Source organism: Medicago sativa, chromosome 3 (assembly GCF_051527215.1).
Source record: "Medicago sativa cultivar Bolivia chromosome 3, Bolivia_mono, whole genome shotgun sequence".
NCBI lineage: Eukaryota > Viridiplantae > Streptophyta > Magnoliopsida > Fabales > Fabaceae > Medicago > Medicago sativa.
In genome coordinates this window covers 101,373,786-101,394,031 of record NC_140751.1, presented here as the reverse complement: position 1 = coordinate 101,394,031, position 20,246 = coordinate 101,373,786, and the positions used below count along the sequence as shown (strand labels likewise).

The following is a 20,246-nucleotide window of genomic DNA, read 5'->3' as shown; positions in this document are numbered from 1 at the left end:
TAAACCTGTTTCTCTCGATAAAAATAAACCCTAAACCGTGGTAAATGCTTAATCCGTAAAGCTAACCCTAAACTTAATTTTTCCCCCCATTTTTTCATCTACTTTTCTAAGCCATTGGATCTTGCGCATTTAGGCGTCATTCAATTTTAGTCATTGATCATATTATATTTATCTCTTCTATTTTCCAAAACAACTATTTCGTATTTATCTCTTCTATTTTCCGAAACAACTATTTCATATTTATCTCTAATTATAATTTTGGTCATATCCGAAATTTGTTATCAATTCACTTAAATCCGAAATTTGTTTTCCTATAGTTTTGGCCATCCGAATCCTTACTTATTAATTAACCTAACAAATTTCCCTTTCAAAAAAAAAAATAAAATTAACCTAACAAATTTCATTCGTATCCTCCTTTTTTTTTTTTTTGAAACAAATATTTTCTACACTTTTACGATTGCAATTTAACATAACAAATTCCATCTAAAAAAATGCATCGCACAAATTTTATTCTTATCCTCGCCTTTTTTTTTATGAAGCAAATATTTTGGTTATATATACGAAGCCCTAAACCTGTTTCTCTCGATAAAAATAAACCCTAAACCGTGGTAAATGCTTAATCCGTAAAGCTAACCCTAAACCTAATTTTTCCCCCCATTTTTTCATCCACTTTACTAAGAACACAAAGGTGTTGTTTGTTACTTCTTTCTTTCATACGGTATAACTATAAATACACATGACCATGGCTGTGAATGTCACCTTCATCCTTGAATTTTCTTATCCATGAAAAAGAAGAAGAAATGGTAGTGAGAAAGCATGAGTGTGGCCTGATAAATTCTTTCTAAAGAGGACCATAGTTTTTTTTTCTTTTGATAATAAGTGGTTTGTTGTTGTTCATGTTGTAAGATGTTGAACTTCTCACATCGTTGTTTGTGTTTTAGATGAAGATTGTCACGTGCGCCCCTTCCCATTACCTTTTTCTTTTTTGTTTCTTTAATTATAATATACACATGTGGCTTTTCTTTTAAATTTAATTGAAAAATAATGCATGTGGCGTCCAACTCACTTAAGTGATGAGCCACGTGGGCGTTGATAGAGTCAAGATTAAGGGGACCTTAAAGTTAAAAAAAAAAGGGTAAACTTAGGGGGTTAAAAAGTGGTTTTTTTAATAGGGGACCAAAATTGCAACTATGATAAAGTTAGGGGCCAAAAGTGCGTTTAAGTCTTTTAAATAAGATTTGGGTAGAAGAAAATCCAAAAGAAATTTGGGATCCATTTCCAATTAATATAATCCTTCTTTTATTTTTCAAAAAAAATATATAAAATCAATTCAATCAAACTCAATTTTGGTCACCGCATAATCAAACACATGCATAGTAGCTTCTAAAATTGTTTAGTTTAAGTCGATTCTCCAACATGGGTATAATCCGTTGTCGCCCTTTATCATATTTATATTCATGATTTCATATTACTATGATATTTAACTATTGTTATTGTCACACTAAATATCGTATAAGAAATTTTCCCTTTTCTTAACCATTAATTAAAATAATATTTAAACGAATTTAAAAAACACGGTAATAAAATATAGTATATATAGACATAATTATATTTTTAATTTTTAATTTATTTACATACTTTATATTTAACTTATTACAATTTATAGTTTCTTTATCTATATCTAATGAAATTTTATGTTTATAAATAAATATGTTTAGTTCCTATAAAATCACGACATTTTTAAGTTTACTCTGGAATTTTAAACGGTTACGTGACTATTCATTTGTTTGCTAACAAATCTGTGTGCTGGTATTCTCCTAATATAATTTTTGGTATACTTTTTTAATTTTATAATTGAAACTATGGTTCCCTTACTAAATTAGTTACTAATCAATCAATGTATGGTAACTGATCTGTTCGGTGAGGAATCGATGGAGGCAACAGTGGTGAAAAGTGTTCTGATACAGTGGCGATGAGTCTTTACGGTGGAATGGAAGGTGCATGCAAGCACGTTAGCTCTACGAGACTAAAGTCAGTAGAGAAACAAATACAATTAATAACTCCGACGATGGATCTGTTGTTGAGCTTAGTGTGGATTGCGCTGCGCCAAACAATTCAAATGTTCAGATGGTAATTATTACATTAATCTTTCATGAGTCCGTAAAGGTTTAATCCGTAACACAATTGATCAAATTGTTTGCCGCCAATGTCTGCAGGATGTACCAGAGGCTGAGGACTCATGCAGCAATACATGTGTGATTGACACACCAACCACCAAAACAGGTGCTAAGAGGTCCTCTAAAAGCATTGACTATGTGGCTGTTGATGATGATGAAGTTGGCCAGACGTCGGCCACAAAACCTACCAGAGTTGTTCGTGTCAAAATTGAGCACAAGGACGACAAAGATGTTTAGCTTGCTCGAATGCTAGAGCCGTTTGCTTTGTTATCGAATTCCTTCAATCTGCATAAATCAGACATTAAATAATCTGTGTTTTTTCCTTTTGTTTTTTACAGTTTGGTTTTTAATTTTCTTCAAGTTGCTGTGTCGGCTATATTTACTTAGCTAAGGAAACTTTTTCCAGTCCACCTAAATAAATTTATTCATTGCCATAAGTATTAATTCAACAATTTATTATCATTGTCTTTTATTAGCGCTTCGACCTCTAAATGTACGAAATTTATTTTTAGATTTACCTCCGGAAGGTGTTAATATTTTTCTGAATGTTAGATAGTCATTCACCAAGTTGGTATGCTTGATGAAGAAAACCCAATACTGATTTGGCTTGAGTAACTAGATCCCACGCATTCACATGTTAAATTAAAAGTACAGATTGATAAAACCAAGTTAGTATGCTTGCCTTTGCTTAGTATGTGTTTAAGCGAAGGAACATTTTATAATGTTTTAAACAAGTATGTAACAGATCATTAAAAAATTTAAAATTTTAAGCATAATTAAATAAATTTTAATTTAATAGGGACTAAACTACGTGCTGAAATTTTTTATAGAAACCAAAATCTATCAAAAAAATTTACGAGGACTAAAAACTAAATTTGATATATTTATAGGGACTAAAAACTTTATTAATTATTCGTTTTATTATGTATCAAATTATTCCTGCCCGTGAGACCCGTGCGTTGTACGGGTCGGCGTTCTAGTTGATATTTAGCTTTGCCCCAACTCTGTGGCAACCAACAACTTGATTTGATGATGGGAGCCTTTTCTCTTTCTTTTGCAGTGAAGCGAGGATTTGTTACGACGATAATAAACTAAAACGCTGTGCTAATCGTAGGCACTGTATACGTATGGGAAACGGACGACGTCGTTTCATTTTCATAATGTGATATAAAAAATACGACCACAGTGGGAGTCGAACCCACGACCTTCTGATCCGAAGTCAGACGCGCTAATCCACTGCGCTATGCGGTCTTGTGTGATATTTGGAACCGCTTTTATATACTTATCACTAAACCCCACCGTTCTCTATTTATGCCGGGTCTGTCTCATAATTTTGAGATTTTTTTGGACAAGAACTCAATTGTACTAAATAACATTAGCACAATGCCACTATAAATTAAAAGTTGGTCTGTCTAGTCTTTTTTTTTTTTTTTTTTTTTTTAGGAAAGGTCTCTCTAGTTATTATTATAAGGAAAAATCATTTTTAAACTCATGGAATAAATGATAAAATTGATCTATATATTGATCAAATACATCTATTATTCAATTAACCTAAAATATGATTTTTTTTATTTATATTATTGACCGAAAAGAATATCATTTAATTTAAAAATTACTTCTCCGATAGTAATAGGGGTTGTTAATATATTGTCAATATTTTTTAAAAATTTACCACTCCAATAATAACACGTGATAACGGGGGTTGTTAATAAATGGAGTAATAAAAATCAATATTGTCAATATATATTTTTTAAAACATTGTAAATATTTTATTTAAGTTAATAATAATAGAGGTTGTTCAACATTCAATTTCAGCAATTCCATGTACATCTATCAATTTCTCACGCTTCATATGTCTAGCCAAGTCTTTTGAGAACACCAAACATCCAATTTTCCGTACAGATTGGTCAAGATACGTCTGCAAACTCTCCTCTCAAAAAAATGGAAACGTGCATGAGCACCCTTTGTGGGTTTCACTTGGAACTCAGCATCCTCTGATTCAACCCAACCATCATATTCGTCACATCACTTCTGGAAACAAAACCACAATGGTATAGGACATGTCTCCTTTTATGGAAGATGCAACAAACATGACACATAGTATAATGTCACAACTATCTCAATAACCATAAGATGGAAGATAGAAGTCTCTTTGTGCCATCTTTCAAAAAATGCAGACAACGACTTACGGTCAACAATGATATAGTTGACAGGCTTCAACCAGTAAATGCCACTGACTCGTAGGGCCTGTTTGAACCATGGTGCACACATCCTGGCGCTGATTTCTTTCATGTACAACCTTCAACCTTTTCTCATTGTTCACACGCTTTAAATTGATGTTTTTTTTTGCTTCAACAAAGAAGCATCAGTTTGCATAAAAAAAATTACAAATATATACAAGTTGAAGTATCTTACTTCTTCGTCAAACATACGCCTAGGCATGGCAATGGGCGCGGGGTGGGGACGGGTTTTACCTTCCCCGTCCCCATACCCGATTTGAATATACTTACCCGTTACCCTATCCATACCCAACGGGATGAGAAATTGAATCACATCCCCGTCCCCGACGGGTTCGGGTATCCCCGCCCAATCCCCGTCCCCGCATTGAATAATTTTTTTTAAATAAAAAATAGAAGCTTTTTTTCATCCCCAAAAGCAACGTTGTAATACATTATCCAACAATACGCCCACTTTAACATTTGTTAGACAGATTGATTCAGTTGATCCTTTAAATATCAATGGTAGTTTTTATTTAAATGACAATTATCAAACAAAATAACATGACATATCATCATAAAGTAATTTTTTATATTTGGGACGGGTTTGGGTATGGGTTCGGGGTGGGTACCTATATACTCGTTACCCGTCCCATACCCGTGTTTTGAAATCGGGGAAAACCCATACCCATACCCAAACCCAGTCAAAACAAACTCGTCAAATTGCGTTTGGTTTGGACGGGTAACCGCGTGTATGGGTTTTGTTGCCATGCCTACATATGCCTGGGCACATGATGATGATATTGGTGAGCATAAACACGTCATGTGACCCACTAGGATAGAAATCTAATGTATTTGGCACGTCAACCACAAACAACGACATTCCTCTCCTCATCATCATGGTCTGAAACATCCTTTTTCTTAACAATGTGATGGTGTTGGGGCTCAAACTTGTGCACCTGAGATTGTCCAGCTCTATCAACAATGTAGCCTCCATCCCTACCCCTTCTCGCTATGCTATCCGCTATAACCTCATGGATTTGCTATCGAATGGAGGATGCAGTCACGGTAGTTACGCTGTTCCTAACACGATCCATATATCAAAATATAAAAAATGAGATATAAAAATCAACAAAAAATCAAGTAGTTTCAGCATAATGAACATGTTTAGATTATAGAACCTGAATCAGGATCAATTTAGTTTGGCTTATATAATACAAACACATTCAGTTTCTAGAAGAAGAAAAAAATCTACGAATCAACAATAATAAATTGAAGGAATTCGACCTTACCTTGAGTTTGGTGTTTAAAAGGCTTGAAATACGTTGATTTGGAGAAAAAAACTTCAAGAAACACAACGTTGGAGTTTCATATTTCTAGTGGTGAGACATAAGTTTTAGGGGCAAAATGTGGAAAGTTTATGAATATATATAATTCGAACAGGGTATTTTGAGAGTATTGGAGCGTGCGTGAGAAGAAAGGAGAGTGGGAAAAGAAAATCCTGCATAATAAAAACATGTTTGGGCCAAAATGGCCCAATTCTCTCAGCGAAATATCCAAGCCTTTAAGAAACGTGTTGCAACAGCTTAGTTATGTATGAATTAGTCACCCAGCTCTCTCGCTCTGAACCCTAAAATTAAATACTTGCTTCATCATCATCCAGACCTAGTTTCATTCTCACTCCGATCCCGCCACTTCACGGCCGCAAATTCAACACTTTCTTACTTTTCCAGCTCTTCAAGGAGGTATGTCGATCTAACTTTTAATACTTTTTGATGTTTTGTGTTTAGTGTTTTAGTAAAAGCAAAGATGGTATAATTCGCATGTATCCATAACATCTATGTTTTGTGTTTGTTTCTGTCATCAAGAACATCGTGTTTAACTCTTTTTGATGTTTTGTGTTTTATGGATTTAGGAGAAACAATTACGACAAAATTTGCACTTGTTTCTATCATTTGAGGTTTTTGTTTGTGTCTGTCTTCAAGAATTTCGTGTAAATTACAATCTATAATATGCAGTATTATTAGGAACTATTTTTGTTGTATTCCGAGCTTCTTATTTCACTTCATTGTTTTTAGATTTTATTTTCTTATGATTTTATTTTCTTATTTCACTTCTCTGTTTTTAGTTTCAGGTTATTAGGAACCATTATTGTTGAATTTAATGGTTTATTATATTTTGATTTGCTGGTACAAATCTTAATTATTTGAAATTTTCTTTGGATACAGGTTTGAGTGATTCAATTGAAGGATATCAAGTATTATCAGTTTTTTGTATTTTGTTGGCCAGCCTCCATAATGGCTGTTCAAACAAAATACCGTCTTATTACTTACTCACAAGAGCTTGTAGATGGGCAGCCTATTTTTGTTTCATCTAATTGTCTTCCGGTTAAGGCGTTGAAATATGACCCGGCTGGTCACTCTTTTCATGCTGCTGCACTTAAACTTCTCGGTGTTACAAAAGAAGATAACAAAGATGCTGATAAGAAGAATGTGGTTGAAGATAAGGAACATGTTTATTTGCCTTCTGATTCTTACAGCAGCAAGAGCAAGAAGAAATCTGGTGACGGAGACAAGCAACAGCAAGATCATTACGCATTATTGGGTTTGAGCCATCTTAGATATCTTGCTACGGAGGATCAAATTCGTAAAAGCTATCATAAAACTTCCTTGAGGTTTCATCCGGACAAACAGGCTGCTGCTGTTCTTTCCGAGCAAACTGAAGCTGCGAAGGAGGCAAAGAAGATTGAAATAGATGTTCATTTTAAGGCAATCCAAGAGGCTTATGCAGTGTTGGTCGATCCCGTAAAAAGAAGAATTTATGATTCTACAGACGAGTTTGATGATGAGATTCCCACTGACTGTGATCCACAAGACTTCTACAAGGTGTTTGGTCCTGCTTTTATGAGGAATGGACGGTGGTCGGTTAATCAACCAATTCCATCTCTAGGTGATGATAAGTCTTCAATAAAGGAAGTTGATAGTTTCTACAATTTTTGGTATTCCTTTAAAAGCTGGAGAGAGTTTCCCCAGGCTGATGAGTTTGATCTTGAGCAAGCTGAATCCCGAGATCATAAAAGGTGGATGGAAAGGCAAAATGCAAAACTGTCAGAAAAAGCTAGGAAGGAAGAGTATGCACGTATCCGCACTCTTGTTGATAATGCTTATAAGAGGGACCCTAGAATACTGAGAAGAAAGGAAGAGGCAAAAGCTGAGAAGAAAAGGAAAAAGGAGTCCAAATATATGGCAAAGAAGTTGGAGGAGGAAGAAGCGGCCAGAATTGCTGAAGAGGAGAAACAACGAAAAGCAGAGGAAGATAAAAAAGCTGCCGAAGCTGCTTTGCAACAGAAGAAGGTGAAAGAGAAGGAGAAAAAGCTCTTGCGGAAGGAGCGAACACGTCTTCGAACTCTCTCAAGACCTATCTTGTCACAACACATACTTGATATTGCTGAAGACGATGTAGAAGAGCTTTGCATGTCATTTGATATCGAACAATTGAGGGGTTTGTGTGAGAAAATCGAAGGCAAAGAGGTGTTAGAGCAAGCAGAAGCTCTAAAAGATGCACTGAGTTGCAAGAAAAACGTGGTTGATGAGAAAAGTAATCAACAAAATGGCTATGTCAAGGCTAATGGAAGCAGTAGTTCTCTAGCAGGCTACACAGAGAAGAAGGAGAAACCTTGGACTAAAGAAGAGATTGAGCTATTGAGAAAAGGAATACAAAAGTTTCCCAAAGGAACTTCAAGGAGATGGGAGGTTGTTTCAGAATACATTGGCACTGGAAGATCTGTTGAAGAAATAATGAAAGCAACTAAAACCGTTCTCCTCCAGAAGCCCGATACAGCCAAAGCTTTTGATACATTTCTTGAGAAGAGGAAACCTGCAGCACAATCAATTGCATCCCCATTGTCAACTAGAGAAGAATTGGAAGGGGTCTCAATACCAGCAACAACAACTGAAAATAGTGATGCAAAAACAACAACTACTATACCAACACCGACGATGACGACGACAACAATTCCAACACCGGTACCGACAGCAACAAGCAGCATCAACTCGGAAGATTCTCAAGGAGTTTCAGAACAAGAGGCGTGGTCTGCAGTGCAGGAAAGAGCATTAGTTCAAGCTTTAAAAACCTTCCCAAAGGAAGCTAACCAGAGATGGGAACGAGTAGCTGCAGCTGTACCTGGGAAGACCGTGATCCAGTGCAAGAAAAAATTTGCCATGATGAAGGAAAATTTCAGGAACAAGAAAACTGCAGTTTGATTTATCATTCTTGGCCAATATCTGTGGAATTTTTTCCTCTTGCTTTTAGATTTTACGACTTAAACAGAATATGGGCTCCTGCTCAATCATAGCTAGGCATCTTGATCATTATTAAAACCAACAGTCTATCATAGCACCGGATATATGTCCCATTTTTGGTTTGAAAGAGAACTTTGCTTCTTTAAATTTTGTTATCTCAGCTATCTGGATCAGAAACAATGCTTTTGTAGTTTTTATACTTGTTTCTTTATCTTTATTATTATTATTATTATTATTATTATGATTATTATTATTATTATTATTATTATTATTATTGTTGTTGTTGTTGTTGTTGTTGTTGTTGTTGTTATTATTATTATTATTAAGTATTTGAGTCTGAAGTTTTCAATGTAACAGTTCTGGGATATTTCTGTCATTTAAAAATTACTATGTTTTCTTGTTTGATTGAAAAATTACTTTTTTTTATTTTTGTCATTTATTACCAATGTTCATCAGTAATGGGTTGGAAAAATGATATAGACAATTCGAAGAGCACTCACTTTTTCACATAGCAATGCAAAATGTGTCTCACTGTGAACTGATGAGATGTTCTTTTCAAAGCAATGGCTGCAAATGAAAAGGATGCATTTTCTCTATTTAAATTGCTAGACCATGATGATCCCTGCTTCTCCTTCTCTTCTAGCATGAAGCATACAAGGATGGGCGGTAATTATAGAATCTTCGACCCAGGTAATTTTTATCTTCCCTATTTTCAATTCCTGAAATGTGTCCTGTTAGTAGGAATTGGTTCCTCAGTTAAAGCTTGCATGTATTTGAGCATTTTCTTTTCAATATATCCCTTGACTATTGGGATTTAGTCAATAAGAAATGTAATATCGTATGTCTGTCTTATAACAACATCTTAAATGATGAAGTTGAACAGTTTATCTATCTGTTTGTTTGTCACTTGATGGATGGTACTGAGATATTGATGTTCAAATACAGTAACTATTATTCCACTCTTTGGATAGGTGTTATACGGGTCCCTCAACTACATTAATAATTATTCCTCACTTTGAATAGGCTCGTACTACCCGTGTTCTTGAATTCTAAAGAGATGAAAACAAAAAATATAGCGGTAGTTGATTGATTTATTCAAAACCAAGTGTGGAAGAAGCAAGCTTTATCTCCTCTGTTTCAACTTGCTTCTAAATCATTGTTTGCACTTCTTCGTTTCTTATATGGAATATTAGATGCGACTGCTTCTGCTTATTTATAACATTCTGCAATTGCCTTTGTAGACTAGTATTGCATTTATTTATTTATTTATTTAAGATTTCTTGGTGTTTTTTGCTTCTAGGTGTATGTAAGAAGAGATAGCATAGAATAGATCGATGCATGGGATTAAAGCCTGAGTTAGGAGTTAGAAATTGATGGTTGAAACAATGAAACAGCTAACCAACAGTAAGCTATACAAATAAAAGCATTGGGACAATAAGTATATGGCTGTAAGTGGTGATACTTCACCTTGGGTAGTTGTGGGAAGTTGTGGGATATGTTGAATAGAGCAAGGGAAACATATCGGACATTGAGATTACAACTGAGATTCCCCATGTCTGATATGAGCAATAATGATGATAAGGTATGAATTGAAGAGAACATGTTGGTCATGTGGGCATAGTTAGAGTGCCATGAAGGTTATCATGCTGTGAATAATTCGTTTGAGAACATGAACATTGGTCTGACAAACGTGGTTGTAGGTTAGGACTTCCCTTTGCATAACAATTCCTTAATCCAAAACCATTGAAAAAATAATTGCCATATATATACAGTAATTGCGTGCTCAGTGCTCATAATAAATTTCACAAGAATATTCAATTTTTTGAAGGGAAGAATACTCAATTTTGTTATTGCCCTTTGTATAATGTAAGTCGAGGATAAGAATGAGATGGGCATTATTTCACAGATGCGTGGGTCTTGTATGCAATCCTTGGAATTGATTTCATAACTCCGGATTAATGTCTTACTGGTAGGTATCAATGATCGATCATTTATTTGTGGTTAATCCAGGTTGACCTTTGCTACTGTTTTCATAGAAACACCGTCTGTGAATATAAAAGTATACATTCATGTACTGCTTTTGCTCACGTTGCACAAGCAAAAAAAATTAGTGTATATATATATATTTGCCTCATCAGGTTGAATATTTGTGTGGTATTTCTCTTATCTAACCCCCAAAAAATGTTAGTTTGGTCAATATCTTGGGTAAATGAGAGGATATCGACCTGCTAATTGTGGACTACATCAGTTTCTTGTGTAATGCAGGTTAACCAGAGTTTTTTTTTTTTTTGGTCAAAGGTTGCCCAAATAATTTATTGTTTGGGTAAAGAGCTAAGTTGAAATATGGTGGAAATAAAATTAGGGTTTGTCTAACATGTGCAATATTGCACATGTTAAGGTAACCAAGAGTAGTAACTTTTTATTGAAAATTAACAATTTTTATTCAAAAGCTACATATTTATTATAAAAAACACAAGTTTCAAGTCAAAGTTACTACTTTAAACTTCTTAACATGTGCAAATTTGCACATGATAGAAAAACCCATAAAATTAAACTACATACTTTTGAATATGAAAGTTGAAATATTTGAGTTATTAATTATGTTCATTCGAAAAATGAAATTTAAGGTGAACGGGAAACAAGTAAAGAAATAAAAGTTTCACATAAGTTAATTCACATAAGTTTCACATAAGTTTATTTTTGACTTTGTTAAATCGAGTCTTTACACGCACACAGTAATTATTTGTATTGACGTTATTGTTTTTTATTTTTTATTTTGTAAAAAGGAGCTTGACGTTATTGTTAATTCATGTATGTACTTGTTCTTCGGTAATAATCAGACCAATTCACTTAGACCATCTACAATGGGGGCTTCTTCCCCTATTTAGCACCATTTTAAATAGGCACCTTCATTGTGACATCAATGAATATGGTGCTTATAAGGATAGGTGTTTTTAAAGGCACCCTGTCTCTCCTATTACTCATGGGTCTCACATGTTTAATTAATTATATTTTTTCTCTATATTCAATTATTGTATTATTTTGAAATTAAAAAATAAATTATATAATAGTTGTAAATAATAGTTGAATTTGCTTGTAGCATATAGCCTTTAGAAATTTTACACAATTAGCAGTTGACAATTCTTGTATTTAATTACTCCTTAAAAAAAATCATGTATTTAATTGCTTTATTTTTTCCTTTTTATATAATTAATGATCGTACCTGATCAGAAGGTGACTGCCGGTGCTTTGAATGCGGTGGTTGTAACTTGTAACGGTGGTGGAATGCGTCAGAATGCTTCTTGGAGCGGATGGGGGGTGTGTACCTGCAGGCACTCCGACGCTCAAGTCAGTAGACATCAGAGAGTGAGGGTTTAGAGAGAGAGAGTGAGATTCTTCCTTGGGGACTGCATTGAGTCCCCTATTTATAGAGGTGGAGGGCTGCAGAGCCGTTGTGGTGGCACACCTGGTTCTGGCGGTTACAAAATCGTGGGAAGTGTAACCGCCAGAGAGTTTATTGCGGGAACGTGCAGAATGTGCAAAGAGACGTTGGGGTTCGTTTGAACCGGTCTCGTTCGCTCCGTGCACCCCCCTTGCGGAGAAGGGGTGTGTCGCAAGTAATGCTGCCAAACGTGGAGTTTGGGCTTTGGATTGTATTGGGCCTAAGTAATGGGCCAAAGGTCCTTTTGGCCGGTCCAGAACAATTAAATTACTTAAATATTTTAAAATTATATAATTATGAATTAGTATATAAATTATTATTAAATAGTTATGAATTAGTATATAAATTATTATTAAAATTTAATGATAGAGTTATTATTGTGACCCAATTAATAATTATTTTGACGTGATGGGTTGGAGAGATTGGGTACTTATTAGATATTAATTATAAAACGTATGATGTGTACCGTCGGGACCCATTTAAGCATCCAAACGGGGTGCTGCATTGTGGATGGTCTTAGTAGTTACAACAAACTATCGTCTCCTTTGTTTTGTTTGTTTTGTCTTTGTGAGCTTAACTCAGTTGGTAGGGATAACATAATATATGTAAGGTCCGGGTTTCAAATCCAGACCACCACAAAAAAAGAAAACTATCGTCTCTTTTTAGATTTGACCTAACCTCACTCATACTATACTCAGAATATTTGTTTCTTCATCTGAATTTTCCCTACTCTTTAAGATGGTTTAACTAAAAACCTTGTGCATAGTAATCTTCATACTATCCCTTAGGGGTTGTTTGAAAGCGAGAATTATTTTGAATGCCCTAGAGTTAGACGTGGGATCACTTCTAATTTCAATGATAAACTACAAGCCATCTCAATTGGCTTGAGATCATTTGAAAGCGAGAATTATTTTGAATGCCCTAGAGTTAGACGTGGGATCACTTCTAATTTCAATGATAAACTACAAGCCATCTCAATTGGCTTGAGATCATAGTTGTTGCGAGATCTTTTGTGAATCTTACTTAAATTTCTCTTTATCTTATCGAAGATGGAGTTTCTCAAACTCGTCCTTATGTCCCAATTATTGGTTATACTGTGGGTTTTAAACAACTCTCTTGAAGGCTTCATTTCCTAATAATTTGTGTGAAGGAAATTCTAGTGCATATCGGTGCCTCCATGGATAACATGTTCACAGTTTTTAGCTCTTGGCTGATGGTGTGATGATGACCTTAAGAGTGTAGTTTTCTGTTATGTGTTGTATTTCCGCTTGATACAAAAATATTAAGTTGAATATAGTTTTGGTCCCTATTAATTTAATATTTAGAATTTTGTTTTGGTCATAAAAAAGAAATTGTATTTTTCTGTCTTTGGAAAAAAAAAATGTTAGCATTTTTTTTAGTCCCTGCAAAATTTTTCATATATTTTTTAGTCTCTATAAAAAATTTTCCTTCAACACTTTTTTTCTCTAAAAATATTGATTGAAAACTTCAAAGGGACTAAGAATACCGACAAAAATAAATTTCTCTTAATATAACTATGATATAAAATCATATTATTTGCCTTCAAAAAAATCCTTGTTTTTGTGCGATGTATTGCTCAACCTTTTATGCATGAAAACTACGCATTATTATTAACCCTTGAAATTATACGCGTAGAGAGAAAAAAAAAAAAAAGAGAGGGAGAAGATCAACAAAGAGATAAATACAACTTGTAAAATGAGAGAATGAGAGGATTCAGTTTGGTGTGGCATCGCTTAGCTTTTGGTTTAACATTTGAGAAATTCTTACATGAACTCTTACCTAAGAGATCATTCTTACACCCAACCAATTAAAATCAAACATCTCATTAAAATAATAAAAATAATTAATATCATAATTTTTTTCTCATTATTTTTAATATTTCTCTCTCCTTTTTCCACTTTCTTTAACCAACAAAAACCACTCACCACCATTTATTGTTTCCATTTTCTTAATTAAAATCACATTTTTTTAAAGTTAATAATATGTGTCATATTTTTATAGGTTGGGTGTAAGAATAATCTTTTAGGTAAGAGTTCATGCAAGAATATCTCTTAACATTTTTTATTACTCGTATCATTAAACATTCTTCATTTTTAAGCCGCTAGAGCTGAAGCATCAAAATGATGAACATTATTTCTTGTGCCAAACAGATGAAAACGTTGCCAACACAAATTTGAGAACATTACTCGTATCATTAAATAATAAGGAGATGTTAGGCAGACTAGTAGTACTACTTATGGAAATACAACTTTTATTTATAAAATATAAGAAGAAATTACACACAGTACTACTTATAGTATATGGAATTAAAATGATGGTGCATAACCAACAACATATATGAACACACATCATTTCTGTGCACCCCTAATTCAAAAACAACATAGGTGGTCACACACAAATTCACCAACAACATAAAAACAAAAACGAAAATCGGCAAAAAAAATTACGCCGATTATTTTATTTACATAATAATAATTAGAGAAATACTAATAAAACTTTTCCCCATGTAGTAAGTAACGTGTGACATGATTGACGTAAATTAAAGTAGAGAGCAACAACTTCACCGGAGGCGTAGAAGTCGCCGGAGATTATTGGTTGCTCCGTCATCAACAGCTTCTGTGTTGCAACTGAGTTTTGATCTCAGAGAAAATTTTGGCAACGGTAAGCTACTAGGTGGTGGAGCAAGATTGAAAACCGACTCTGAAAAAACGTCCATGTTTCCAATTCCAATAACAACTGGTAGATTTTTTGGGTCAGGTCCCCATGGATTATCCATAAGAAAATCTGTTGTAGATTGTGTTCCTGATCTCTTCTTTGTTTCTTCTCTCTTTTTTGGTTTGGATTTCTTTGGTGTCAGAGACAAACTTTGATGAGTGTTAAGGTTTCGTGGAAGCAAAGGTTTGTTGTGATGAAGAATTGAAGAAACATGTGGAAGAGGTAGCAAAGGTGGTTGTTTCTGTTGAGGAAGATTCAAGAGACCTGCATACGTGTCAAAATTCTGAGAGGGGTTAGAAATGTAATTATAATAATTACTACCTCGTTTGTTTTTCTTTGGAGTTTTGATTCTTATTTGATTCTTTGTAGTTGTAGCAATTGATTGTTCCTTTGCGTTTGGAGTCAAAACGGTGGCCATTGAGAATTTGAGATTAGATTGATCTTAGATCAAACAGTAATAAACTAAAGAAAAACTGGGAAATTAAAACAGGCGATTGGTGATCTTCTTGAAAATAAACAGATCAGTAGCCTCAGAATCAATCAATTAGTTTATACAAATTATATTGTTACAGGAAAATATATGTAACACTATAATCAATTATTATGCATAATAATTTGATAGGAAACTAAAAAAGTAAAGAAAAGTTGGTATGATAAGAAATGAAATAGATGAGCGGAACAAAAGTTAGAACGTCAAGTTTATGGTAGAGGGGACCTTGCTTTTAAAAGAGACCGGTCTTCCTTTATTTTCAAGCGCCACTATCCATGTGACCTTTTAATATTGAGATACTAACATTTCCCTTTTTATTTTATTTTTAAAGTTCATCATGCTTCCATTTATTTATCCTTTTAGAAAAAATGTTTGCATTTATATTTTTAAGAGTTAAAAAGTTGACAAATAAAAGTTTGCACTAAAGTTTAACGAAAAATTTGATACTATAACACACGACTTTCATAGAATTTGGGACTATATATCAATGTTATGAATGTAGTTTTTGAAAGGATTTATTATACTATCAAAAAAGATTGTTGTTGCCGTTTACTTTTTTTTTTCCTGTCTAATATTTTTTTGTGGTGTCTAAGGTTCGAATTTCAGACCTTGCATATATCTTTATCAACTGAGCTAAGTCATGAGACTATCTATCTAATTTAATCATACATATCAAGATGTTTGAATTGTTAAGTATAAAATCGTTAACCTTTTTATCTATTTATTTTTGAGATGATTAAACTTTTTATTTAATGTTTGATTTGATAAAATTTGTAACATTAATAAAGTAAATTCTTAGATATCTTATACTTTTGTTGGATATCGGTATGTCTTAGGTAAATAATTATCGTTACGCATTGATTTTCAAACATTATCGGTGCAAATAAATTTGCATTGTGGTGTAAAAATTTCGAAGATGAACTTAATCAAATTCAATCATTTATAATAATTATCGAATGGTTATAATTGATTGATAGAATAGTAAAAATTAATTTACAATGTATATGATTTCAATTATTACTACTATATTAATTATTAAAACAATTATTTCACTTGAAAAAAAAAATCAGTTGGTACGATCTACTCGTTTGACGGTTCTGTCAATGAAATAATTATTCTTAGGGTGCGTTTGTTTCAAGTTACATTCGTAGATTCCTGGGAATAAAAAGATAGAAATATGCATGCCTGTGTTTGTTACAAGTTCACTAAATTTTATTCTCGGATATAAAACATTCCGGGAAATAGAAAAATTTTCACAAAGAAAATGGTGAAAATAAAGTTCCCATGAAGATGGGAATAATTTCATATATAATTACCTATCATAATCCTTATTTTTATGGTTCCCGAGAATATTATAATGTTAAACAAACATCTTTTTTCTATATACCTTGGAATTGGAATAAAATTTCAATTTTTATGTTTCAAGAAGTGTTATTCATACGAATCTTGAAACAAACATACCCTATAGAAAATTATTGGGGAAATGTTAACAAGTGTCACGGGGCACTCTTTAAGCACTTGTTAACATTTCCCCAATAATTTTTTATAGACAAGATACATCATTTATTGAATGAATCTCAAATATGAATTTTTGCTTATATTTATGACCGGAGGGTGTAAGTTTTTATGAAAATCTAATGTAATCAATCCATTGGAATTTGTAGCATTTGACTTTTTTGAGGAATATTTTTTAAATTTGGGATCCTTAAAGAGTGTCCCGGGGCAATCGTTAACAAGACCCAAATTATTGTTAATATTTTTTCATGTCACGATTTCTCTGAATTTACCGACAACCGCTGCAGTAGGCGACCTTTCTTATGGGTTGCAATTGTTGAACACCGTGGAATACTGTAGGTCGGCTACCGCCGGAATGTTTATAACCATTGGATTTCGATTATTTTAAATAACCTTTGAGAAGAAAACGATTCCTCGAAAATGTGTCTTTAGTCAGATGAGTTGGCAGAAATCCTAACCATACACGTTCTTATTGAAGTGGGTCCCAAGTTTTTAATTTATTGCCCCTTGACCTCATGTGCTGGGAATAACCTAGAGCTTCCAACCAATGGAGTTGATTGGATTTGTGTCGTTGTAGTGTCTTGATGTTGCAAGTACTAGACAAAATTAGCTACCAATAAGACGAAGCAAGGTAAGCTATATAGGTGGATAGTTTCATTGTACTTATATTCTCTGCTACGTTCTCCCAAGGTTAACTATCACAAAATTATTAGGTTGGGAATTATAAGGAGTAGAAGGTTAACATGTTGAAGTCTTACTGAATCAACGATCAATTAACACAAGTAAAAATATTTGTGAGACCTTATTTTCCTAGTACTTCTTCATAATTGTCTCGTCTTTTTTCTAACTTCTTGATTTGTTGAACCTCCGTTATCAACCATAAGTTTAACATTATCATCATGTTTCTTTAAAAAAAAAACATTATCATGTTGTTGAGATATTTGATGCATGATGTCATTCATCATGCGAGATGATCATACTACTAAAACTCATTTTGTTTCTCTCATTCCGTATATGACGACATGACCTGCCAGATGATCTCTCTTATTTTAGGTAAATGGTGATACATTCAAGCCCTCTCAAATTCTCAATCATGACAGTTTGTAATGGCCGTTCCTACATTTAAAGCTTTGTTTTTTTGAGGAGATCTTTGAAACATCGTTGTGCCCACCATTTTTGTAACTTAAATAGTCTAAATTAGTTTACCAAAAAAATACTACTATAAATTTTATTGGGAGTATCTTATATATATTGTCTAAAAATATAAAGTGCACACGGATAATTTAGAGATACGGAAGAATCAATAATGACGTAAATGGATCCACCGACCAAAGGAAGGATATATTAACTTATAAGATTTTCAAATTAAAAATGTTTTTCATCTTTATAACCATTTTCCTTATAAAATAATTAATATAAGGAAAATCATGTTGATCACAGAATTCAGTGGGACCGTATTACTCTTTGAGTTAAGTTTTGATTTGTTAATATGAAAATATTTATACTTCAACGCAGTTTTTAGACAAGGATTGTCAGTATAATATACTTCTTCTTCAAACCAATTTTTTTAGACAATAAAAATTAATTTAGTAGGTAAGAAGTTGACTTATATCTTCCAAATATGTGAGTTAATTTTTGGTGTAGGTGTGAAAACATCTATACCTAAAAGGAAAATGTTAACTAGTGCTCCCGGGGCACTGGTTAAGGAATCAAATGTAGAAAGTCTTGCATTGAAACTTGTGTTGTCAACTCATCAAAAGCTTAAAAAATGTTATTTTTACTTTGAAATTTCCTTTTTTAGTTTCCTTAACCAATGCCCCCGGGACACTGGTTAACATGACCCCTATTTAAATGATTTGTAAATATATTTGTAAGTGTTAATTTAACTTTAAAGTATGTTCTAACATGGTGAATCATCGAGACCTAACATATCTATACTTTTATTCTATTAAAACATATCGAAATATTTGTGCGATATTATTCGCTTTAAACCTTAGGTGCCATTTAGTTTACACCACCAAATAGAATGTCCCAACTTACACCACTAAAATAACACCTTGTAACTGCTTTTTCATCATAAGATCCGGACCGTTAGAATAAATTTATAATATATCAATGACTTATATTGAGGTGGTGTAAGTTGGAGCAATGTATTTGGTGGTCCAAACTATAATTTGCCTAAACCTTATGTAAGCCATCTCCATTTTACTATTTTCTATTTTTACCGTACCACAGGAGTAGCCCTAATAAAAAATAGGGTTAAAAAGTGTATTAGTCCTTGAGCGTCGCATAGATTATATCCCTGTATAGCGTGTCAATGTTCCGTCCTCAAGTCACAACACTACGTTTAAAGTATTGTTATCCCCGTGAGCATAACTCAGTTGGCAGAGATATTACATTTTATATGCAGGGGTCGGAGTTCGAACACCGGACACTCCACTTCTCCACAATTTAATTGTGTGAGCTCTAGCCACTAAGCTACTTAATTAATCTACTTAATAAAAAAAAATTAATTGTGTGAGCTCTAGCCACTAAGCTACTTAATTAATCTACTTAATAAAAAAAAATATTGTTCATTTTGCGGTTGTGTGAGCCTTTACTATTCTTTTTTTGGTAGTGAGCCTTTACGATTCTTACCTATAGTAAACAATTTCAATTCTTAATTTTAATTTTAGAAACAATTATTTTTTACGTTTGTTTTAAAACCGAGTCAAATGCAAAGTAAAATTTACGTGTCCAGTGTATCCTCTCTTATCTCCATGGTGGTTTTCGTTTGGTCGGTTCCTTGACTTGTGGCATCGCTGTCAAGCACTTTCATTCAGTTGAAGCCATGTCCCTATACCATATTTTTTTTTAAGTATCTTGAATTATTTTTTTGAAATAATAGTATCTTGAATGATAGTCTTATTTAGGCTAGTTGATTGAGAGCATCATATCTATCTACATAGCATGATTCAAACAACAACAAAAAAGCACGCCGCCACCATTGGGACCTTGCATGGCTTTCTACCGTAAACCATATTCAATTGATTAATTTATGTCTTGTTTTTTTTTTTATATAAAAATGACATATTTTTAGCAAAAATTAAATAAATAAATGCACCCGCACACATTTAGTAAAAAAAGAACAATTTAAGAGGGCAAACTTAGCTCATTTTATCAATGATAATATGGTCAATAAAATGAGGTATTTGTTGTAACATTATTGAATATGGCTTGTTGTCTGTATTTGCTGAGAGATGGTATGAGGAGACGTCTAGCTTCCTTATTCTAATTAGGGATATGAAACTGACATTGTATGATGTGTCATGTCTAATGCATCTCCCCTTCAAGGTACGCCTCATTGACCGTGTTGTTCCTTTTTCCTAG

The 20,246-nt window shown here is 33.4% G+C and overlaps 2 protein-coding genes, 1 long non-coding RNA gene and 1 other non-coding gene across 4 annotated transcripts; 2 read left to right on the top strand and 2 right to left on the bottom strand.

Annotated features, from left to right (window-relative positions):
- The first annotated feature begins 1,069 nt into the window (after positions 1-1,069).
- Positions 1,070-2,694, top strand: LOC146943001 (uncharacterized). Its single transcript, XR_015033574.1, has 2 exons — positions 1,070-2,130; positions 2,217-2,694. It is a non-coding gene; the product is annotated as an uncharacterized LOC146943001 (long non-coding RNA).
- Positions 2,695-3,354: 660 nt separating this feature from the next.
- On the bottom strand, positions 3,355-3,428 carry TRNAR-UCG (transfer RNA arginine (anticodon UCG)). Its single transcript has one exon. It is a non-coding gene; the product is annotated as a tRNA-Arg (tRNA).
- Positions 3,429-6,013: 2,585 nt separating this feature from the next.
- Positions 6,014-8,893, top strand: LOC146942999 (uncharacterized). The gene is made up of 2 exons (XM_085757087.1): positions 6,014-6,138; positions 6,622-8,893. Exon 2 carries the CDS (start codon positions 6,691-6,693, stop codon positions 8,653-8,655), a length of 1,965 nt encoding a protein of 654 aa, XP_085613213.1. The 5' UTR covers positions 6,014-6,138; positions 6,622-6,690; the 3' UTR covers positions 8,656-8,893.
- Positions 8,894-14,391: 5,498 nt separating this feature from the next.
- Positions 14,392-15,567, bottom strand: LOC146942998 (uncharacterized). The gene has a single exon (XM_085757092.1). It carries the CDS (start codon positions 15,288-15,290, stop codon positions 14,718-14,720), a length of 573 nt encoding a protein of 190 aa, XP_085613218.1. The 5' UTR covers positions 15,291-15,567; the 3' UTR covers positions 14,392-14,717.
- Positions 15,568-20,246: the final 4,679 nt, after the last annotated feature.

Bases quoted from the DNA above. Each gene is read 5' to 3' on its own strand.
- LOC146942998 (XM_085757092.1), bottom strand. From the start codon at position 15,290: ATGGCCACCGTTTTGACTCCAAACGCAAAGGAACAATCAATTGCTACA.
- LOC146942999 (XM_085757087.1), top strand. From the start codon at position 6,691: ATGGCTGTTCAAACAAAATACCGTCTTATTACTTACTCACAAGAGCTT.